We start from the raw sequence: 19727 nt of genomic DNA, 5'->3' as shown, positions 1-19727 counted from the left end.
AGTCCCTGACACCTAATCAATATAGAACAGATAAGAATACTCCAGCTGGATGGCACTTAAGCTTGACTAGGCAAACCACACAGAGGAAAAGCCCAGATGAGCTTATTAAATCTGCAGTGATGCAATGAGTTAAATCATGGCAGCTGATATACAGTAGGTCAGGACCTTTCATACAGATTGGCTCTCTGAATTCATTGCATTGACATCACAGTGGAAAGTGCATTTCACCATACTGAGTCACTGATACAAATGAAAAATAGATGTTTTACACAGGCTTCTTCCAGCAATGCAGTGTGTCCTATCTCAGGCCATCTGTGTCTTAACTTAAAAGCCTGGTGTTGACTTTTACAGTTCTGCCCAACGGCTTAGTTTCACATGAAAGCTGTTTTGTGTTTAAATGTTAGGTGGTTCCTAATATATGTCGAATGCTAATTGTAAACTATTTAGAGTGGGGTAAGGACATTGTGATCTGTATAGATAAAAATTGATTTATATTGTGCCTTGTTCAGATAAACCATGTGGAGGATTGTGTGTACAGCAACTTTGGAAAGACCTTTTGGTATTGAAAGGATTAAAATGGCTTCCTAGAAGTCTAAATATTTAATTTCTTAACAGAGGACATTGCAGCTGACATTAATTTTAAAGGACCTGTGAAGTCATCAATGAAGCTGATGTCAAATGGCATTCTTGTTGACGTTAATTTGACAAAAAAGGGGGAAGCACTCATTTCAGTTTTCTGTCTTCACAACTTATGTAGACAGCAGCGAGATCTGGCAGAATCAGGAATAATCATTCTTCGTCACAGCTTGTGAGTAATTTATTGATGTCATCTTTAAATTGATTTGTAACAGAAATAGAATTGGTTAGGGGGAGGGGGGAGCAAAGAAGAGAGTGATAATTAATGAACAATAAAAACTGAGCCTTTTCTTTTCATATAATTTAAAAGAGAATGATTGATCTGAGCTAGCTGTTTTTCTATTCAGTGTCTGCCTGATATGTTGTTTCCCGTAATCAATGGACAGCAAACTGAGTTTCTCATGAAATATGCGCTGTGCCAGAATAAGCGTCCCCGTGTGTCCAGACACTTTCTATGGGCCGCTCAATCTTTCTGTCTCTGAACATGATAGAGGTGCTATCAGATGTAAAAAGGAGTAGTTTCTTTTGTCTTTGTTTATTATGATTAGTATTATTTCAAGATATTTGTAGATGTGGAAGCTCATTTCCAAAGCAGCCTCAGGTCAGTACCTCTGGCGAGTGGCGTGGGATCTTTTACATCAGAAAAACAGATGGGGCTTCGTTTGGAAGCCAGCACCCCACTGGCCCAATGCCCCAGCACATTAAAGGGTAGATGGAGTCTAGGATATCCTACTTGTTCTATAATGGCAACCCAAATGACCTCTGAACATTGTATTTCAATGGTGCATTCAGTCAATCAGGTGTGTGCCCCATGGTGACGATCACTTGGAATACAACTGGTTTCCTGCTGAATGTCACGCTAATTGTAGTCAAGCAGGCTTCTAACTTAGAGATCCTACATTATCCCTGTAGTCCTGTTATCCCTGCCCGAGAGTAAAACGTGTTACTTCCTCTACAGTAGGGAAGTGACATACAGTGCATACTGAACTGAGCAATCAACGCTCTTCTTTACAAGCAAAACCTAAATGATAGGATACATAAATGTATAACTATATCAGTGTGTTTGACTTGAAACGAAGGAGGAAATGATAGGCCATCTGCAATCGATAGATGCCGTGCAATGTATATTCTTTTGGCCTCCTGTCTATATCTGCCATATCTTTACTAACATGACAGTGATCGTTTTCATATTTTCAGGGTAGTATTATACAGTACAATGTGGGATTTCCTGCAAAGAGCAGTCTGTTATATTTTCCAAAGGGCAAGATTGGTTTTTGTGTGCTTTCCATAACAAATGCTTTATTAAAAAAAAAAAAAAAAAACTTTGTATTTACATTTCAATTACATTAGTTGAGAAAATGCTTTTAACACTGGGTGTACAGTATATACAAAATGTTTTTCTTGGGTGCCTTAATGTTGCGTCTGTCTTTCTTTTTTTTGATGCTTTCAAATAAGCAATGCAAAATGTAGTTTGGTATGTCACTGCTAATTTATCCTTTCAATGTATGATATCCTGTCATCTCTTCATTTTTCTCCCAGTGCCTCTAATCTGAGATAATCCCAGCCAAAGCCTTTGATTGTAATTTTGGACCTGATCCACTTCCTAAGAAAGAATGTAATGGGTTCCATGGCACTTAGTTTAAAGTAATTTATCTAGTGGAGTGACTATAGATGCTTGTTTTAATAAGAGTGTGCTTTATGAAAAGTAGAGACTGCCATTTAATTAGCCAAAGGGAAAGCAACTCGCAGTACACTTTTGATCTAGCAGTTTGCTAGGACAGAAAAAGAACATCTTGTTTACCTTATCCTTCTTTCTAGATCTGAAGGAGTTTTTTTGGTTTTTTTTGTTTAAGTTTTTGCCAATTGTTCTTTTGACATTTCTTCACACACCTGTCGGTGAGGTCAGACTGGATGTATTTATTTATTTATTGTAAAAGCATGTATAAAAGGACCTGAGATGAGACGTCTTATTTTAAGTAGCTCCTTTTGTTAGTCAGTAACACAAAAAGTAATTTAAGAGGCAGTCTGTTAACACAGTATTGAGTGCTATTAACAAGTGCCCCTCATTGTCTCCATTAAAAGTGACCACAGGCTCGCTACTTATAGTTTAGTGGGCACATTTTCCTAAGAGAAAGTAGCTATGAAATGAACCTTTGTTTTAATTTTACAATTCCACCCATGTTGCCCTGAAGGCTATTTTAAACATGCAACAGTGTTTCAACCAGTAGTCAAATCTGATGCGTTAAGGGACAGTCTTCGTTTATTCTTGTTTGAAGGTATTTATACAGGCCAGATCCACTGAGAAGCAGCGTCTTGTTTTCTGAGATTGCCTGTCTCCGTTTATGAGAGCAGAGGAATTGAAAAGATTTTTGAATTAAATTAACCTGGGCAGTGGGGATTTAGCTAGGCCAAAAGAGTTGACATGCACTGGAATGTATCCAGGGCACTGGGGTCGACTCCCCCGGTCCTCTTCAAGAACAGTGCCAGGGGATTTGTAATGTCTGCATAGTAGACGGGACCTTGGCGTAATATCTCATCTGAAGGACAGTGATAAGTCCCCTGGCGCGTTTAAAAATAATTACAAGACAGTTTACATCACATCTGGACCCCAGGGAAAGCTGGTTTTAATTTTTTGAAAGATAATGCAATGATGCATTGGGATGATCTCAACCTCTCCGATGCATGCGTGTGCTGTTTGACTGCTGTTTAGAGATGCTCTCTGCTCCAGTAATGTAGGGTGGTAGAGGCAGGTTGGAAATTGATGAGCTTTTTATTCTCGTCCTGGTGTGCACTGGGGACTGGCTTGTGGGAGATTTCAAGTTGTATATAATCTCTTGCCCACAGCTGCAAGACCAGTTAAGCTAAGAATACACTGGTAGAATACTTTTGAGTTCAATTGTGGTTGTGTACAAAGCTAAAGCCAGAATCCTTAAACACAGTGATGAAGGGAGAGTTTTAGGAGAAGGCTGACATGTTCAAGTTGAAACAGGAATGTGTGGCTGGTCTCATATCGTCACAGAGCTGAACCTGAAAAGGTTTCACCGCCCCCCCACATGCAAACTGGTTAATATCTTGATTTTTTAAAATTTTCCCTATCATAGAATTGTTGTGTCCTTTGATCATCTCTCCATCATAATTGTTTCTCGATAGTTTCACACATCCAGTTTATATAGGGCTTGTTCTATATAAGCTGGTTGTGTGGAACCATTCAGAAAGAAACATGACGGGTCGACAAGCAACAGACTTGCTTCAGTGGCCCAAACCACAGGAAGCTTCTGTGATGTTAAAGTGGCTGTGTACTTGTCAGGACATTCAATATGTACTTAGCCATCTATTTAAAATCTTATATACTAACAAGCGTTTTTAAGTAATTGTCAAAGACTTGAGCATGTGCTACTAGTGTAAAAAAAGGTTGAAATACAGCATAGTGCTTAGTGCATTGAGCGAGCAAGCTTTTAGAGGTTGTAATTAAATAAATAAAGCTGAGACTACAATCAAGTTCTCTCATGCAGATTGCTTTGCAGCAAACAAAATAGCATGACATCGACAAACCTGCTTATGAGAGGGAGCTATTTTTTGCATTTGCAGTAATGCACATTTTGCACAGCCCTAAATAGAAGCCTCATATTGTGTTGTCATTGAAGTCTTACAATCGTGAGGCCTTGGTGCACGCTTACCGTACATTGGATTCAAAGCATTTGCAGGATAGGGTACCGTTCACATAGCATGTCTCGAGCAAGATAGTACAACTAATAACTTGGACTGCTGAATAGAGAGGTAGCAGGGACCAGGTGTACATGTTTCTTTTTAATGGAATGTCAATGAAGTAAATAGCAGGGAGAGTCCATTTACAGTGTCATATTCTATTAGTTAATAAATAGGTTACTATTATAACTAACCATGAAATCAATTGCACATATACTGTCTGGGTACCTAACTGGAATCTATACCTCTTTGTGTCTGGGCAGTAGGCAAAACAGTGTCCAAACCCGATAGATAAAGGTTGTAATGAAGTGTCCAGGTAGTGCATATTAGTAATCTATTTGTTATCCATTAATAAACCCAACAAGTGTGAACTTTCCTATATAGCAGGGCCAAAAATAGATATATATGTTAGTTAAGATGTAATCTAGTAACCTAGTGCAATTTTTTTAAAAAAAAATCCCATCACATTGAGAAATTGAAGGCACTGTTCTGTGTATTCTCTAGAGGAACCCCAGGGCTGGGCTGGTATGGAGAAGGAAGTTACTCCCACTGCATTAGAGGGAGGTCCCCCCAGGGTAGTGTGGAGGGTAGATCACACAGCCACCGCGGCAGATTATTAAAGTGGATTATTAAAGACTTCTGCCTTGAGCGCTGCCAATCCTGTGAGCTTTTATTACAATTAAATTCAACTAAAAAAAATGATGATCTGATACATTTATAACTGTAATTGATGTAATTGAAATGATGTGTTCTCATTCTTCTTATATGTGGCTAGAACATTATACAAACAGCACATAGGAAAAGCTCAGAGTGAATCTTCTTTTTGAGTATTTTAAATTATTTTCAAATGGATCAGCAATTTTTCTTTAATGACTCCAGTGTAATAAATAAGGGTTTTCATTTCCAAAAATCTATTCAGACAACTTTTCAAACAGTTTTATTATCAAAGATCTGTGATCTAATTAAATATCGCTGATTAAAGCCCATCGTGGTAAAAGCATGGCATAGCAAAGTATTGGAAAGTGCAGGCATATAAGAAACAAAATAACTTCCATTCACCAAAGGAAGCTCCATTGCAGGGCACTACCGGGAGGCAGATTTTACTTAAGTAAGACACTGGAAAAATAACATAGAACTTTTCTGTGCAAATGTACCACAGCAATATTTGTTTGTAATAACTGGTCAACCATAAAGCAAATGGGGCCAAGACACAAGGTGAAGAGAAATAAATACCTAAAATACCTGTGAAAAACATTTTAAGGAAAAATATATGAATTGCCCCCACCGCAGAAAATGCCAAGAATGCATGAGTGAAAAGATTTTTAAACTACTGGGTGTAGAGATAAGTCTTCCTAATGGATACCAATCAGGGACTGAGTCAATGACAAAACAATACATTTGGAACCCAAATCACCAGTCATGTGTCAAAATCTTGAAATATTTACACTATGCCATGTGCTCCCTGCTCATTCCTTTCCATTGCCAGTGTTAGCTGGTCATTACAGATCCATTGCATTATTGTCTCATCGGCAATTAGAAGGGTTACAAAGACTGGTGCACACTGCTGCTACAACAACGTCGAGAGCAATCATTTATAAATAACACACCCTCTTTAATAAATATTTTTGCAACAGCTTGTTCTTGTATGCAGGCCTACATACAATGTTTCTAATTCCAATAATATGTCTTATTTATTTCTGACAGGCTGTTGCTTGTCAGCCAAAAATCTGTGCTAGTTACCTAGTTTGATATGAGTTGCCCTCGCAGTATTTAAAATACTCCCCTCGATCTTATCAGTGTATACAATGTAGTGAGGATGTTGAGACACAGGGGTTATCAGTATCACTCAGACCCTGAACACACAAGATTCCAGCCAACTCAAACATGCCAGGAGCAGTTGCACCTGTTTTCTGTTTGGGAGTGGGAGTGCCAGACACAATCAATTGAATAGCTGTGATTCAGAACACGAACAAGCCAAACGATATATTATTAAAATACATTTTTTTATTATTATTATTATTATTATTATTATTCCGGGATATCAAGTAGTGGATTAAGTGGCAGTATTGCTGACTGATCTCAAGCAAAACAGAGAAATGGCCCACAATGGACTCCCATTCCAAAACCTTAACCCACCGAGTGTTTGTTTTATTAAGTGGGTGTGTGTTCTTCAAGGCTTTAGAGTGCTTCCCAACCCACTCTGATATTCAGTGCCAATGCAGTGCCAATGTACCTTATGAGCCATTGGTATAATGATATGGTAACGGTCACTTTTAAATATACCTATGGTATCACAATGGGGGAAAAAACCAATGCACACTAACAAGGTATCACATTAGAACCAGCCTCCTTCTGGTTGACACAATGCTATTATAATGGTATTTACTTTAGGTTTTCTGTAAGTGTTATGCAAAGAAACTTAGTCTTTGGATTAGTTTTTCTGAGAATTCCTGTTCTAGACAATTGTGCACAACAGAGCTCAGCCTTGTATTAACTAATTCACTTGATTTTACCCCTGTCCACTGACAAAAGAGGACTGCAGTTGAAGGCAAATCACCAAAGTATTCTCCATAGAGAACCTTAATAAATGTAGACTCGTTCTCTAATAGAGAGCACTCTAAATGGATGAGGTATAACAAAATTATTCACAAAGAGCATTTGAAAAAGATGTCATGCTAAGTGGCTGCATGCGGATCTATGGAACACTAACATTGTTATGACTGAAAGCCAAGCACGCTGTTTCTAGGTAGCAAATAGCAGAGAAAGAAAGATTTTGTATGCGCTAAAGATCTCTACTGCTTGTATGTATCCTGCCCACTAGCTTTCAGACTAATGGGGTATTGAAAAATTCCTATCAAGTTAAGGTATTCATCGTTTTCTATGTATTAACAGACAAACCCACTTTCCATTCTGAAAATCTCTATCTGTATCTAAGCCCATAGATCAATATCTAAATCTATCTATGTAATGTATTTATCTATAAGGGGGAAAAAAACAGCATTATTTAGTGGCACTGCCCAACACCTTCACTACCTATGTCTTGTAGTTAGAGGAACTACATTATTGGTATATACTGTTTAACAGTACTATAGTACACTCTAGTATTTTTCTACTTTACAAGCCTGAAGGGCTTTGAAAACATATTTTCCCATGTTTTTCTACCCAACTTTCTTAAATGCCTGATTTGAATGACGGTGCATTCCACATCCCGATCATGAGTTCCCACTGTGAACAGCCTCTTTTCACTCATATGTAACCTGGATTTCTCATATTAATGGAGTGGGACCCGGGAGTTTTCAGTATCAAGAATACTAAGCAACTTATTACAAACATTCAAAATATAGCAGTGAAAGCATTTGTTAGCCTGCTTTATTTATTCTTATAGTTGTACCTGCTAAAGTGTTTTCCCATACGGAGCCACGTTAACAGAGAGTTAACACAGTTTGATTAACTCAATACAAAGTTTGATACTCGTGACATTTTTCTGTAAATGTAAAGTTATTTTTACATGTACAGTAGGTGCAGAGAATCTTTTTTTTTAAATCTTCAATCTTTAAAGCAGCACCGTACCACTTAGTAGTCATGACAGTGGTTATGATTGACGAATGCTCGGGTATCTCTTTACTCAAGTCTCAGATTATCTGTTTGGTCAGAATACTTCAATGATGTGTGATTGACAAGAGCAAGAACTTGATATTAATCCATTTCAAGAGGCAGACACCCCTTGCAGTACTACAGAAAAGTAAAGTAATATTGCCATTGAGTTGACCAGTGTGGATTCCCTGCAAATCATTTTATCCATGTGTCTTTTTTTTTTTTTAATTGTAGAATTAACCAACTAGAATCAAATGATGACATCTTTGAAATGTTTTAATGAACAAAAATATTGGATCTTAACTGTTTGTGAGTGATATTCCAATGGAGAAGAAACTTTAATCTGTTGTAAGAGTTTCCTGTAGTATTTTAAATTGCTATCTGGAGTGCATGTGTATCTAATCTGGTCACAGCTTCCTTTTAGAGCACTGGCTGAAAGCCAAGCTTAGCATTTCTTTAAGATCCCACCGCCCCATCTGCTTACCAATTTCAATTATTCTGAGGCAGTTTGCATCTAATAGTTAGCCAAATGAGTAAGTAAGTGCTTTATATTGTGCAGTGTTACATACCGTATTAACATAAGTCATTAATATGCAGTCAGCTTTTAATTTGGAGGTGAACCAAAAAATAGAAACCCTTTGCTACGGTATGTTTGCTATCGGTTATAAATTCTGCATTTGTAAGTAAAACGTTTTTCTTTATTTCTTTTGGTCTTTACTATGTGATTTTTCAGTCTAACCTGGTGGTGAACAAAGTGACCCCAAAGTCTACTTTACTATTTAGAGACAAGTGTAAGAGCAATGTAAACTTTAACAGTATAAAACTAGCAAGGAGTTGCTTCGAACAATAGTTTACCAGCTTGTAAAATGTTTTTTTATTGCCATTCTGTAAAAAGTTTTTTTTTTTTTTTTTTTTTTTTTAAAAGTGGTGTTTATTTTCTTATTTCATGGTAAATTGTATTGGATAAGATTACAAGATGTGGGAAACTCAGAAGTTGCACAATATTTTCCCTTGTCTTGTGGCCAAACTGAATTTACAGTTCTGTAATTATATTAAATGCTTGATTAATACCATATGTACAATTTTATTGCTCAATTTCCGTTGTGTACAGTATGCCATTGATATGCTGTATAAGAGCATGCTGCCTGTTTACAAACTATTCAATTGAACACATTTTCTAAATACCGGCACTTGTAGTCTCCTGCTATTTTAAAAGCTAATGCACCACCCATATCTTAGCAACAAATGTTTATTTAACAGACTCTTACACGTCTGTTTTTCCAAGAAGTCACGTGCTTTGGTTTTTCCTTTCTCTTTTGGATTTTCAATAGGCTCTGCCAGGTGTTGTCCATTTTCATAATCAGGGCACATTCTACATGAAAGGATCATAACAATTTAGGGCACACATTAAACGGTAAAATAGGGTCCTGTTGGATTTCAACTGTCTTCTTTTTTTATTTGGCATACTGTAGTAACAGAGATAGAGGAAAAACAGCAGCTCTTGCTTTCTTGCTATCTACTTCCTGTTTTAACCAAGCCCAGGCTGTTTAATAGACACCACAGCTGCATAGTTTTGTAAGCTTGTCAAGTCGTAACCTAGCTTTACAGTTCCTGTTTCAGCAATGATCAGCTGGAAGTTGGTGAATTCTGATTGGCTTAATTCTGCACAGCTTCCGGCATAAACAAAAACATTCAGCTGATTCCCTCACAACCCGTTGTGAACAAGCATTTGGTGGCTCTCATACTTGGAATAGTTTTTTTTCCTGGGACACCACAGTTGTATGCTGATACTGTGCAGATAGTTGAAGAAACTGAAAACTATGCTTGTCTGGATGTCAGCCCAGTGATTCAGAAAAGGTGGTGGTGGATTCTTGCAGGAAACTATACAAAAGACATTGCACAAACATCCCCTGAGAGTGAATGCTGTTTATATGTGGTAGAATTACCACTTAAAAGTGCAAGAACTAAAGGATGGACAATAGTTATGAGAATTTAAGTTCTTGCACTAGTACTGACTCTTTCCCAGTTCATATTTCAGGTAAATATTATTGTTTTTTTTTTAAATACTTTTATAGCATAAAAAATAACTTACGGTGGCTGACTGTTATTTACTGTGCCGTCTTTACAATATGATCTTTTTAAAAGAAGTGCGGTGGGTGAGCATGATACTTTTTACAGCAGCTTGAAGTCAAGTCACTGGACCTCAGTGTAGGTTTTACAAGTAAATAACTATCAAGCTGTATAACTCACATTACTGCATTTAAGTGCTGTGTTAACTGTGAGTTTGATTTGGGGGGGGGGGGGGGGGGGGGCTGTAATGTTGCCAGTAATACTTAAAGGATTTAAACAACAATTTCTTACTTCTCTGAAGGAAGCCATTTCCCCCAAGTTTAATTTACTATTGACGTAGTTTGTTTTCCCAACAGTACTTTCACTTTCACTTAGATGAAGCCATTGTATACAACCCTGTACAGTAGGTTCACTTTGTGTGTCGGGTAAGAAGCTCCCATCTGAGCCCTACACGCATGTATTATTCAGCACATGGGAAACAATGTAGCATCAGTGGGGAGAGTCCTTATGTATAAATAAATCAATAACACAGAAAGTTAATGGGAAGAGAAAGTCAAAATCTTCAGTCAAAGTTACTGTGGTGCCAAGAAACATGGTGAGTGAAAGTGAAAACACAACCTGGGTGAACAAAGTGACCAACACATGAGGTACTGGGGGAAAACATTGTTATGCTAACAGAAGATTTATATAACTAGGCAGACATTTTGACGAAATTGAGTGCCTGCAGGACAATGGCACTGCGATAGTCCTCCAGTGTCCTGTATGTAAGCACTACAGTATGTGACTACAGGAAATACAAGCTACTATAGATGTTAAGGTAAAAGTCAAAATCTGGTCAAGTTTTACCGGTAAATGTCAACAATTACCAAGTAAGGTGATAAATGTCCGGAATTATGAAGAAATAGATTGCTTTTCAGACATTTAAATGTAGGCAATCACAATGGTGTTGAAGTATATTGTACTCCAAATACGTAGTAGTTTGATGAAAAATAACATTCTGTTAAATGCAAATTAAATAATTCAGGAGCGTCATTTTTATAACAGAAAATCACACTTTGGTTATGACACAAAACACGAGAAATACAGGCACAGAATAGATATATTTACTTACTTATTGCAGCCTGGTAGACTCTTATGGCACTTGGATTTACACAGGACTCCTGAAGCATTACAATGTGCGAAAGCGAGACATTTGGTCATTAGCCAAAGGCACTTGGTTATTCTTGAGATTTACCGGTAAATATCAGAAGTTAAGTGCTATCATGTTTATTTCATTTACTGTTTTGCTTGGTAAATGTTGACATTTACCAGTAAATCTTAAGATTTGCAAATATTCAGACTTTTATCGTAACACATACAGCACTACTGTCCTCTCACTTAAGGGGAAGGCAGATTCTTTTAGGACAATGTGCTGAGAGGTAACCTGTGAGCTGTAGGGTTTCTGGTTCACGTTCCAGTGGTGGCCACCTAATAAATCTGTCTTAAACTAGTGCGATTGTTACTACTTCAGTATAAAACTGGTTTTATACTGATAAAGTTTGTGCGGCCTCAGTGGAAGGCTAATGCTACTTGACCTGTTTCCAGTCTGCCATGACCAAGGACTTAAACTCTGTCAAGGGTCCAAGGGTTATGCTGATTAACTAACCCCCCTGGAACTAATGTCAGCCGATAACTGTGTTTTGTTTGTAAAAAAAACTCACAGACCCTGTGTACCGTACATTTCCCCATGCCTACCCAGAGCTTTGGATAGCGAATCCCTCAAATTCCTGTTGAACTTTGTTCAGTCTGTTCAGTTTATTTATGTGTCTGTTGTAGGAGATCAGTAGAAGATGTACAGTGTTTTGAAAAGGAGATTTCTGTGCCCTTTTCCAGTTTATCAGCTAAAAGCAAAAAAAAAAATGGACCCTGAAAGTCAGAGGTGAATTTGTATACAGTATTATAAACGATTGAAAAACTAATAAGCATATTAAAAAGGTTGGATTTAACTGTGTTTTACAATATTGCAATTTTTAATTCTGCTGCTCAGCCATTGGAATGTCTATTCATCAATACATTAAAAAATACCACTGTCCAAGAAAACTGAAATGTATTGCAGTATACTATAGGAAACTACAGTATTTTTTGGACAGTACCATAGTATTTTATTATATGGAAAGGGGCCATAGCCCTTTGAACAAACAACTCTACTGATGTCAATCTTAACCAGGGCTATCTTATTGGCAATTATTATAAAATACAGTAGGCAAAACATGCACCATTATTATGCAAAGATGTATCCCAACGTGCAACTCCGGTCTGGAAAGGACCACTGTGTCACAAGTTCACCTTTACCTTCAAGGAACTTCCCTGAAGACAGACAGCCACTGATGTGTCTACAGCCTGTCCTGTTGAAGTGAGGGGTGACTTATAGGGAGGATAGAGCTTCAGAGGATCCAGATTTCTGAACGCAGGCCTAACAATAACAAACACTGAATTCCTGGTACCGGGAGTATATCAACTCCATAGTACTTATTCCCTTTTTAACACAGGGCAGCGTTTTACCTTTTTCATTTATTTTTAGACTTTCCTGACTACTCTGCCAAAAAAGGATACTGTAGGGAGGTAATAAAGAAACCTCATGGCTCGCTAGATTAATATGAGTGTCAAATCCATAGCAGACCACAGTAACCAATAATCATTCAGATCAGGGAGCTGAACAAGCTCATATGGGATGTTCAGGTTCCTGGATGCTGAGGTCCAGGTAGATTTGAAGTTCACAGAAAGATCTTCTGCTTGTGCAAAGAGGGGAGGCTCTGTGAATTACTGTAGTACAAGCCTACCGACATTTTAGCAGCATTCCTTCAGTTATAAAAACTAGTGATGCTGGGTAACATTAAGACACCCACAGTATAACATTGGGTGTATTAGTCACATCAAAGCAGAACCAGACACAATGGGAGTCTGCTTTAGCTACTTAATGTTGAAGCCACTCAAATAAATGTTGAAGGAGGTCTCAATTGAAAATTGTAAATGCCAGCAAATTTGTATAAAATGTGAATATTTAAAAAAAAAAAAAAATCAAGATGGAGTGCAATTAGAAAACAAATTGTATTGTACCTCATTATGAAGGTATTCCTTTCATGTTTTAATTACCGTTATTTCTGTTTAATCATCAGGGAATTTTATTATGCAGACTTAAGAGGGATATCTGTAGATCCAAAACAAAGACAGGTGGCTTGTTTTAGGTCATGCAGCCTAAAACAGCAAATGCCCCCGTTTGGGGGATGTGAAGGGTCTCGATGTAAATTAATGACATTTCTGCTGGTCTCAGTGGGGTTTTAGTAAACAAATCCTCAAGTGTCCAAGTTAGTCTAAGTATCAATTCAAAACTGTTTTGTCTGTGATTTTGTGAAAAGTTTAAACTTAGGTGCTGCACCAAAGATGAGAGCTTATTTAACAAATAAAAAAGGAAGCTGGTCTTTTAATACAGTAGATTAATCAATGGCAGAATATTGGCATTATGCTGCCTTAGGTTTTTTTTTTTTTTTTTTTTTGCCAGTTGCGACATGACATTTGCTTGGGGGAAAAAAAAACTTCCAGGAATCTGGCATCAGAAGGCTGTATCAGATAATTGGCAGATAATGTAACAACTGGTGGCAACATTGTAGTTTAGGGACCATATTGCCAGACTATTGTTAGATGCATAAGAGTCAATGTTGCCATCTGGCATAACCCAGTAAACATACTTTTATTAGTTTTGTCAGTGGTCCTTGTGTTTTACAATACAGACAGATGCTTAACACATAAGTGCTCATTCAGAATGAAGAAGTTCATTTGCCACTGCATTGTAACACAAGCCAGGATACAAAACATTATGAGGTTATATTAAAGATGCTGGTATTGTTTACAGATTTCAACTTGCAGTAGAAATGCATCCAGTCAAAAGTCTGTTGTCATTAGGGATTCAACATGGACAATATATACAATAATTAATGGTCAGTGTAGACAGTTTTTACAGGTGATCTTTAATACAAAATTTGCTGGAGAGATTTTTTTCACATCATGATAAACTTGCTCGTTTCCGTTATACCAACAAAGCTTGCCGACAATCACAAGCTTCAGTTTTGATGGAAGAGAAACAGTAAAACTGTAGTATGGCACAGAATTTAATACATTGCGTAAATGGCAGCCAATTGAATGAAGCAAAATTAGCAAAGTTATCTAAAATGACTGGCCCTCTAATAAAATAAGGTTTATAGTAGTCTTTCAAATTGAAACCTGACTAAAAAAAATAATATTAAAAAATAATAAGCGCTTGTCCATTGTTAAGTTACTTCATTCTGGAGCCTGGGTTCTGATATACTGACATCCTTATTAAATGTGAGGAGTCTATAAGGTACTTGCTCTACCTTGCCAGAGGGTTGCCATGTCAAACACCAGTTTGTTGCCAGGCTCTCATCGTATTTAATGTCAGTTCTTGACAAAGATTGCAGCTAATTTTTAGCTTTGTGGATCTCTTTCCAGTTCACTGTCAGTGTTAGGTTGCTAAGTGCCTATATATATAGTGGTAAAGCCCCCAGGTCAAGGCTGGTTTGCGCCTTTTAAACAGTAGACCCAGACACAGAACTGTGGTATTATCCTGTTTTTTTCTGAATGGCTCAGGATGCAAATATAGCCTTCATCCATGTGTTTATATATATATATATATATATATATATATATATATATATATATATATATATATATATATATATTCCTAGGGATATGGAGTGTTTTATCACAGGATAAACTGCTTAATGGGCTGATTGCATTGCAGGCTAAACCAGGCCAGATTAAAATAGTCTGGGCTGGGCTGGCATCCACTACAGATTCAGAGGCATCTTCATTCATGCCATCTTGTTTTTAAATGTCTACACAACTTGGAATTAAAATCTTTCTGCGCCTCGAAGATGTCCTTGATGGACACATTCTGTTGAAGTTTTAAATAAAAATACATTAAAAAAACCCTAATAAATTCAGGATTACCGGAAGGCCCAAGAAGACAGGTGACCAAAGAAGCACCCAGGATTTCAGCTGTAATAGAGCTGCGTTTAGTCTCAGTTGTTCTAATATAACTGAGATACCTCAAGTTCCACAAATTAAAATAATCTAGGATTTCATTTTAAATACTGTATAAAAGCCCTGGGCTATTTTCAGAAAGGAGACAACCACCAATGGAATGAAATTAATGATTTATTGAATTGACAGCTAAACATGCCTGAAAATGATTACGTTATTTGAGTTTGGCCCATGGCCTTGCCCATTGGAGCTGGTTAGCTGCTTCTAAGCTGGCAAAACTGTGATGAATGAAATATATGAATTAGATGAAAACTAATGCCAAAGGGCAGGACAAGTGGCACTTGAGTTTACCTTCCCCCTGGGCAAGGCACGCTGCAAGGTGGAGGCAAGGGAGGAGGGGGACCAAACAAACGGACGACAATGGCCGTAGATGAAGTTAGTATATATATGGTGAGATGATAACATATTTGGGGTGGAGTCTCCTTTCAGAAATACAACCACGTTTCCAAATACTGGGCTATAAATAAGCTGGATCTGAAGGGAACCAACCTCAAGATGTGCCAAAGGCAATGCGAAAACAGCCAATGGCATAGATTCAGTAGGTCAGGACAAATCCCACAACACAGAAATTGGAATAATTAATATTTGATTGCTGATTATGCGATGTACTACAATAAATAAATGCAACAAACCTGGTTGGTAGACTCTCCATAACAGATAGTACCGAGGGGTAGCTATAGGGGGAGTGCTAAGGGAGGCGGAGGCATGCGAATGAATCAAACGCAGGAGAAGGGTAAGTTACCAGCCAACTTATATTGCTCTGATAGGCCTAAGTTTACATACTTCATTTTTAAAAGGTTGGTGAAGTAGGACATGTCTTTTTTAAAATAAAATGTATCATCTCTCAGTAGAAAACAGTGTTCTGTTTCAGCAGTGTGGAGTAGTGGTTAGGGCTCTGGACTCTTGACCGGAGGGTCGTGGGTTCAATCCCAGGTGGGGGACACGTCTGCTGTACCCTTGAGCAAGGTACTTTACCTAGTTTGCTCCAGTAAAAACCCAACTGTATAAATGGGTAATTGTATGTAAAATAATAATAATAATAATAATGTGATATCTGTATAATGTGATATCTTGTAACAATTGCAAGTCACCCTGGATAAGGGCGTCTGCTAAGAAATTAATAATAATAATTAAACAATATGTAGAAATTACAGGACTTCTTTACTCTCCTTCCTCTCCTTGAATTTAGTAATTACTGTTGGTATTCTAAAGAAGCGACACTCCTAAGCTATATTTTAACATAGATAACGGCTTTGCACATCTTTCCCTGTGCCAATATGTGTTATTGATTATGCTGACGGTGAATCCTGAGACAAGGCAGTATATGAATCTGATCATACAGGATCTCCTGGCTTATAGTTCTTTGCTGTAACTACTAGGTATAGTGTTATTAAATATCGTTACTGCTTAGGGATAAGAAGGGTAATGTTGGGCTAGTGCTGTCATTAGAATTGGCAGCTTCTTTCTTTCTCCAGACTCCTTGACAGGGAAATTGGTCGAGCGAGTATACAGTACTTATTTCACTTAGATCATCACCTGACGTATTTAAAAGTGCTGACTACTTCTCAAGGTTTTAATTGACTTCCAGATTTAAAGATAAGTTAGTAACTGGCTCGCACCTGCCAAGAGATTTCAATAAAAGGGAAAAGATCTGAAGCTGTGTGCACAGTAATGTCTCGGGGTGCCGTTTCAGCAGAAATCATTAAAAAAAAAAAGTTTGAAACCAAACAAAAAGATAAATCAAAACCTTGATCATAAAATTGCAATGGTTTCAAAAAAAAAAAAAAAAGGATCATGATTTCTTGTTGGGGATGATAAAATATTCACTGCTTTTAACACCATTTGTTATATTCTATTCAACATCGCTGAAGTGTTATTAAAGCGTTTATAATTGACACCTTGTAGGGTACAGTATCTTCTGAGTTGTGGGTATTTGTAACCCTCAGTACCAAAGGTATAGGTAGATGAAAGGATCCTGAATTGAAGTATTGGTATATCAAACTTCACCATCAATTTGAGTTTAGGAAAGAGAAATGTAGAAAATTGCTGCTTCAAAGTCACAAAAATCTTTAATGTTTTTGAAAAGATTATGGTTCTTGGTCATTAATCCTAATAGCACCTCAGTTACTCAAATGTAATTGTGCATGAATGTAAACAAAATCAATTCCTAATTAATTTTAAAAAAATCTATTTGGTAGAAAGCTGTTGAGGAAATTAAAACAAAAATTCTAGGAGAAAAACTTTATGTTTAAAAATGTAATATTTGACATTCAGAAAAGCTGGCAGGACGAAATGTGTTGCTTTTAAGCATAAGGCATGACAAATTGAAAAAAAACGAAGACAAAAATTGCAGATTTTCAACAAGGGAAATGCCAAATAATAGACATAAAAAAAATGTGTTGATTGATTTTAGATTCCTTAAGCGCTTTGGAAAAACCTGTAAGTGTAATTATTATATGGCAACACTGGCAAGTTGAGTAGTTAAAATGCAATTACAATTATTTGTGTAATGCATATACAATGCCTATAGATGTGTAAATTAAATTGTTCAAGTGTGTTAATAAAGCCTAATCTTCATAAGAGAAAATACAAAAGAAGCCACATTACAGATTTATACTTTTCCTTGTTTTTATTTACCTTGCTCATATTCAGCACATTTCTGAATGGCAAGTTGGACAATGGCTGGGTGGTAAAAATAAGTTTGCTGACTTTACAGGCTGTCAGTGGGGGATTTGTGCTGATGCACACGTATGCATGATGAATTTTGTGTTAACAAAGTTAAGGTGGGACGAATAAAGGCAACGCTTAATGCACGATGTGTTGGGGTTAGTACTGTTTGACAGTGGGGTGGTGTTATCTAGAATATTCTGGCAGCAGATCCTGTGCCATCTAAAACTCATTGGAAATTCTCAATTGTTTTTTTTGTTTTATATAAAAGTCTGTGTTCAGCTCTAGTTGCCTGCTATAGATGTGACATAGACAAAATCAGCCAATGTGTTTTTATGGAAGTACAGTAAGAGTCATCGGCCATATCTAGTTTCCTTTTGTCTTGTTGTAAAACCACTGCTGTGCACTAGGTGGGGCAGCCGATTAGTAATATAAAGATATGTTGCCAGATCTTGGTACAGTAACAATCTGAATTTACTTAAAATATTAAAGATAAGGTAAAATGTGAATTCTAACAAACTTGTAACATGCATCAGCTTGGGGGGGGGGGGGGGGAGCGGGGCGGGCCATATAATTGGTGACATCATTTCTCAAAGAATGCCTAATAGACTACAGCGCAAGTATTGTCTTTCAAATGGAGAAGGTTTGTCAACTGCAGTTGCCATCAGCACATCTCTTAAGTAAACAAAAGCCCCTGTCAAATTTAAAGCAGCTGTGACTTTTGTCAGGGCTATTAGTGCATGCATCTTGTGCCAAATAAATTTGATTGCATACGAATGTAAACAAGGCTTTGCTTTTTAGTTTCCTGGGATGTGTTGTGTGTGTGTGTGTGTGTGTGTGTGTGTATCTGGTTAGGTGTATCCTTTTAAAGTACAATTTGTTGCAATTTTAAAAGTCATTTCCCAACAAAAGGGCTTCAGACAGTGCTCTTTTTGAAGAGTATGTAACTGGCACAGTCGTGACACAGAGGTAAGGATGTTCTCCATGCCCAGGTCATGCTGCCCTATCCAATCGGTCTTGGAGCTATTATATTATGGCGTCTTCTTTTTAACAAAGAAACCAAGCCATGTGTTTTTTTTTCTCTCTTATACATGTTTACTATAAAGTGATTCTTTCAAAAGTGCTTATATGAGATCTAGTGCCAAAAGCACAGATATGCAGCACAGGTATGATTTACGGAATCTGTTCAGCTCTAGCTACAGCAGCAGCATTGTAAATGAACCTCTCGATGATGTTGCACTAGTTTTTGTAACCGTTTTGCCAGATGTTGTTTTCTTTACTCTAAAAAATTGTTGCAAATTACAGACATAAGTATTATGTGTCTTGAGGCCTCCGACGCATGGACTTGAACCACACCAATAATTTTACATTGGCTTTAAACAAAACGTTAGACTTCCATAGAATAGCGTTATATGCTGAAATACTGTGTTAGTTACAGAAATGCCAGAGGGACTTTTCCAAAAGCTGGGCAAAGGATCTATATGTTTTCTACCATCCACCATGGTCCAGTTAGCCAGCATACGTTTGAACTGTGCAGCAGTAGTCCTAACAGATTCCCTGTTTGTTGGGGGGAGTCACATTGCAGGCCTGTAACAGAAAGATAAAGATGCTGATATAGAGTGACAGTATTTTTCAGGAAAAGCTTCAGTCACCATGACACAAAGTAAACACCTTGTGAAACAAAGTTCAATAAGATGAATTTTAAAATCAAAAAAAAAAAATGTCTACTGTAAACATGACAAGGGTCATCTTTCATTCTTGTGATGTACATGCTGCCCTCATTAAATACATCTCCCACTAAAACCCATGGTATTCCCCTGCTTTTTAAAAGTACAGAGAAATTGACTGTGTGTTTTTTAAAGTCATGGTTTTGGCCGTGACACATTGAGAACTGTCATAAACTTCCTAGTACTTGCTCTGGGTGTGATTTGGAACTGGCCTAATTTGGTGGCAAAGCA

General features: G+C 37.3%; 1 protein-coding gene across 8 annotated transcripts in view; it reads left to right on the top strand.

Annotated features, from left to right (window-relative positions):
* Positions 1-19727, top strand: part of LOC117402449 (uncharacterized) — a 170661-nt gene that overhangs the window by 82444 nt on the left and 68490 nt on the right. The window contains exon 1 of one of the 8 annotated variants that reach the window (XM_034003589.3): positions 9332-9973. The exons of the other annotated variants lie outside the window; for them this stretch is intronic. Coding sequence (XP_033859480.1) covers positions 9907-9973 — 67 coding nt within the window. The 5' untranslated portion in view covers positions 9332-9906. Of the gene's footprint in view, positions 1-9331; positions 9974-19727 lie in introns of those variants that run through there. 8 annotated transcript variants of the gene reach the window in all.

This window comes from Acipenser ruthenus, chromosome 10 (genome assembly GCF_902713425.1).
Source record: "Acipenser ruthenus chromosome 10, fAciRut3.2 maternal haplotype, whole genome shotgun sequence".
Classification (NCBI taxonomy): domain Eukaryota; kingdom Metazoa; phylum Chordata; class Actinopteri; order Acipenseriformes; family Acipenseridae; genus Acipenser; species Acipenser ruthenus.
The sequence above is the reverse complement of the archived record's forward strand: the minus strand, read 5'-3'. Positions and strand labels throughout refer to the sequence as shown.